The sequence below is a fragment of the Abramis brama genome, assembly GCF_963993115.1.
Source record: "Abramis brama genome assembly, chromosome: 1".
NCBI lineage: Eukaryota > Metazoa > Chordata > Actinopteri > Cypriniformes > Leuciscidae > Abramis > Abramis brama.
In genome coordinates, this window is record NC_139963.1 from 37,275,028 (window position 1) to 37,276,971 (window position 1,944).

Sequence of the window (1,944 nt, forward strand, 5' to 3'; positions counted from 1 at the left end):
TTTGAGATAACGGACAACACAGATGTGCCGGATAATCAACATTATACTAACTAACCTCTCATAAAACAAATATAATAATTTTTTAAAAACCCACCATGAAGTGCCCTTTTCTAGAAACTCAGCTAGTCTTGAATATTTACATGTGTTAGTCTGCTTTGCAAGTGCTTCATAGTATTAGACTGTAATTCAACAGTAACGATAAGTGCAGTTTTCCCATTTGGGATTTGTACGTTTAAACTGCCGACTGAGAGAGGATTGGCTGATTTCCAATTGGATAATTTTCTCTGTTTATCAGTAATGTAACGCTTCAGGATAAGGATTTGCCCTTGATGTCGATAACATCATTCTCAGCTTTGGACTTTGATGGTCACACCTGACTTTTGTCCAGGATCAGAAACGCTGCTCTTTCACAATGACTGATATCATTTCATAGTGACGTATTATGAGATTATGCCGATGTATTTCATGATGCAAGATGACATCACATAATCTTTCTCAAAAAATTCTTTTAAAAGTTTGTGGTCGTAAGATTTTTTTAATGTTAGTCTCACCAAGGCTGCATTTATTTGATCAAAAATACAGTAAAACTGTAATATTGTGAAATGTTCTTAACATTTAAAATAACTGTTTTCTACTGTAATATATATATATATATATATATATAGAGAGAGAGAGAGCGAGAGAGAGAGAGAGGAGAGAGAGAGAGAGAGAGAGAGAGAGAGAGAGAGAGAGAGAGAGAGAGAGAGAGAGAGAGAGAGAGAGAAAGAGAGATATTATTATTATTATTATTATTATTTTAATATATATATTTATTTTTTTTGGTAGAAATTCTGATACTTTTTTTTTTCAGGATCCAGAATATAAAGTTCAAAAGAATTTTAAATATTAATATTTTGTAACATTATGGACATCTTTACTGTAACTTCCCATCAATTGAATGCATCCTTGCTGAATAAAAGTATTAATTTCTTCAAAAGAAAAAATATATATCTTATAATGATACTAAACATTTATTTTAGTCTCTGATGCATATGCAATATGTCACGGGCATCAGTGCTGCCATGGCAGGTTAAGTCAAGTACTTTCTCACACTTTAACAAGTGCTCATCTCTGCTAAATCTCAGCCTGTGTTGAAGTGGAAAGAGCGGTCAGTGCGCCCTGCCGGTGCCGGAGTTTATAGCACAGTGCACAGACAAAAAAGAAATGTTTTTGTGAGTATGTGTGTTCAGTGAGTGTGTAAAAGAGAGATATGAAAATAGATGCAGCCTGTTGTAGTCACGCAGATTAAGGCCTCCACCCTCCCCTCAGTCTCACCACTGAGCTTCCTCTCAGTGTGGGTCGAGCGGTGGCCGGCGGGTCAGTCAAGGTTCAGAGCCGGATTGGACCAAAAGGAGCTGGGCAGGCGCTGTCAATCAGCACTGCGAGGGTGCCGAAAAGCTGGGGTTGTGATTGGCTGACTTGACAATTGTGATGACGCTGGTGGTGGCCACCTTACCGTGAGGCCCGCGGGTGACAGTCCGGGCGAAGCACTGCAGGGCCTCGTACTTAGCACGAAGCGCGTCCAGCTCCAGTCGCATGCTGGCGTTTTCACGGGCCAGCTTGTCCACTTCTTGTTGCAGCTCTGTTTTTTGCCGTTCAAGCTCCTCCTTCTGTGTGACGCGCTTGATGCGGCAGCTGGCGGCGTAGCCGCGGTTCTTTAGCGTGCGCCGCCGCTGCTTCAGCCGGACCATGTCCTCCTTGGACAGCCCGCGCAGGTGCTGGTTGAGCTCCCGCACCGACATGCCCACCAGCTCGTCATCACTGAGCGCCGGGGCATTCTCACCCGCTTCCTTCTTTACCTGGACCACAGAATGGAGAGACAACAGATCAATCAATCTTTTTTGCTGTCAGTGTTCATCTTGCAATTTAATAGAGAAAAAAATGTATCAGTAAATATACTACTGT

The 1,944-nt window shown here is 41.7% G+C and overlaps 1 protein-coding gene across 1 annotated transcript in view; it reads right to left on the minus strand.

Annotated features, from left to right (window-relative positions):
* Nucleotides 1-820: 820 nt before the first annotated feature.
* The window catches only part of mafk (v-maf avian musculoaponeurotic fibrosarcoma oncogene homolog K), a 12,932-nt gene continuing 11,808 nt past the window's right edge, over nt 821-1,944 (minus strand). The window contains exon 3 of the mRNA XM_084134898.1: nt 821-1,838. Coding sequence (XP_083991024.1) covers nt 1,413-1,838 — 426 coding nt within the window. The 3' untranslated portion in view covers nt 821-1,412. The remainder of the gene's footprint in view (nt 1,839-1,944) is intronic.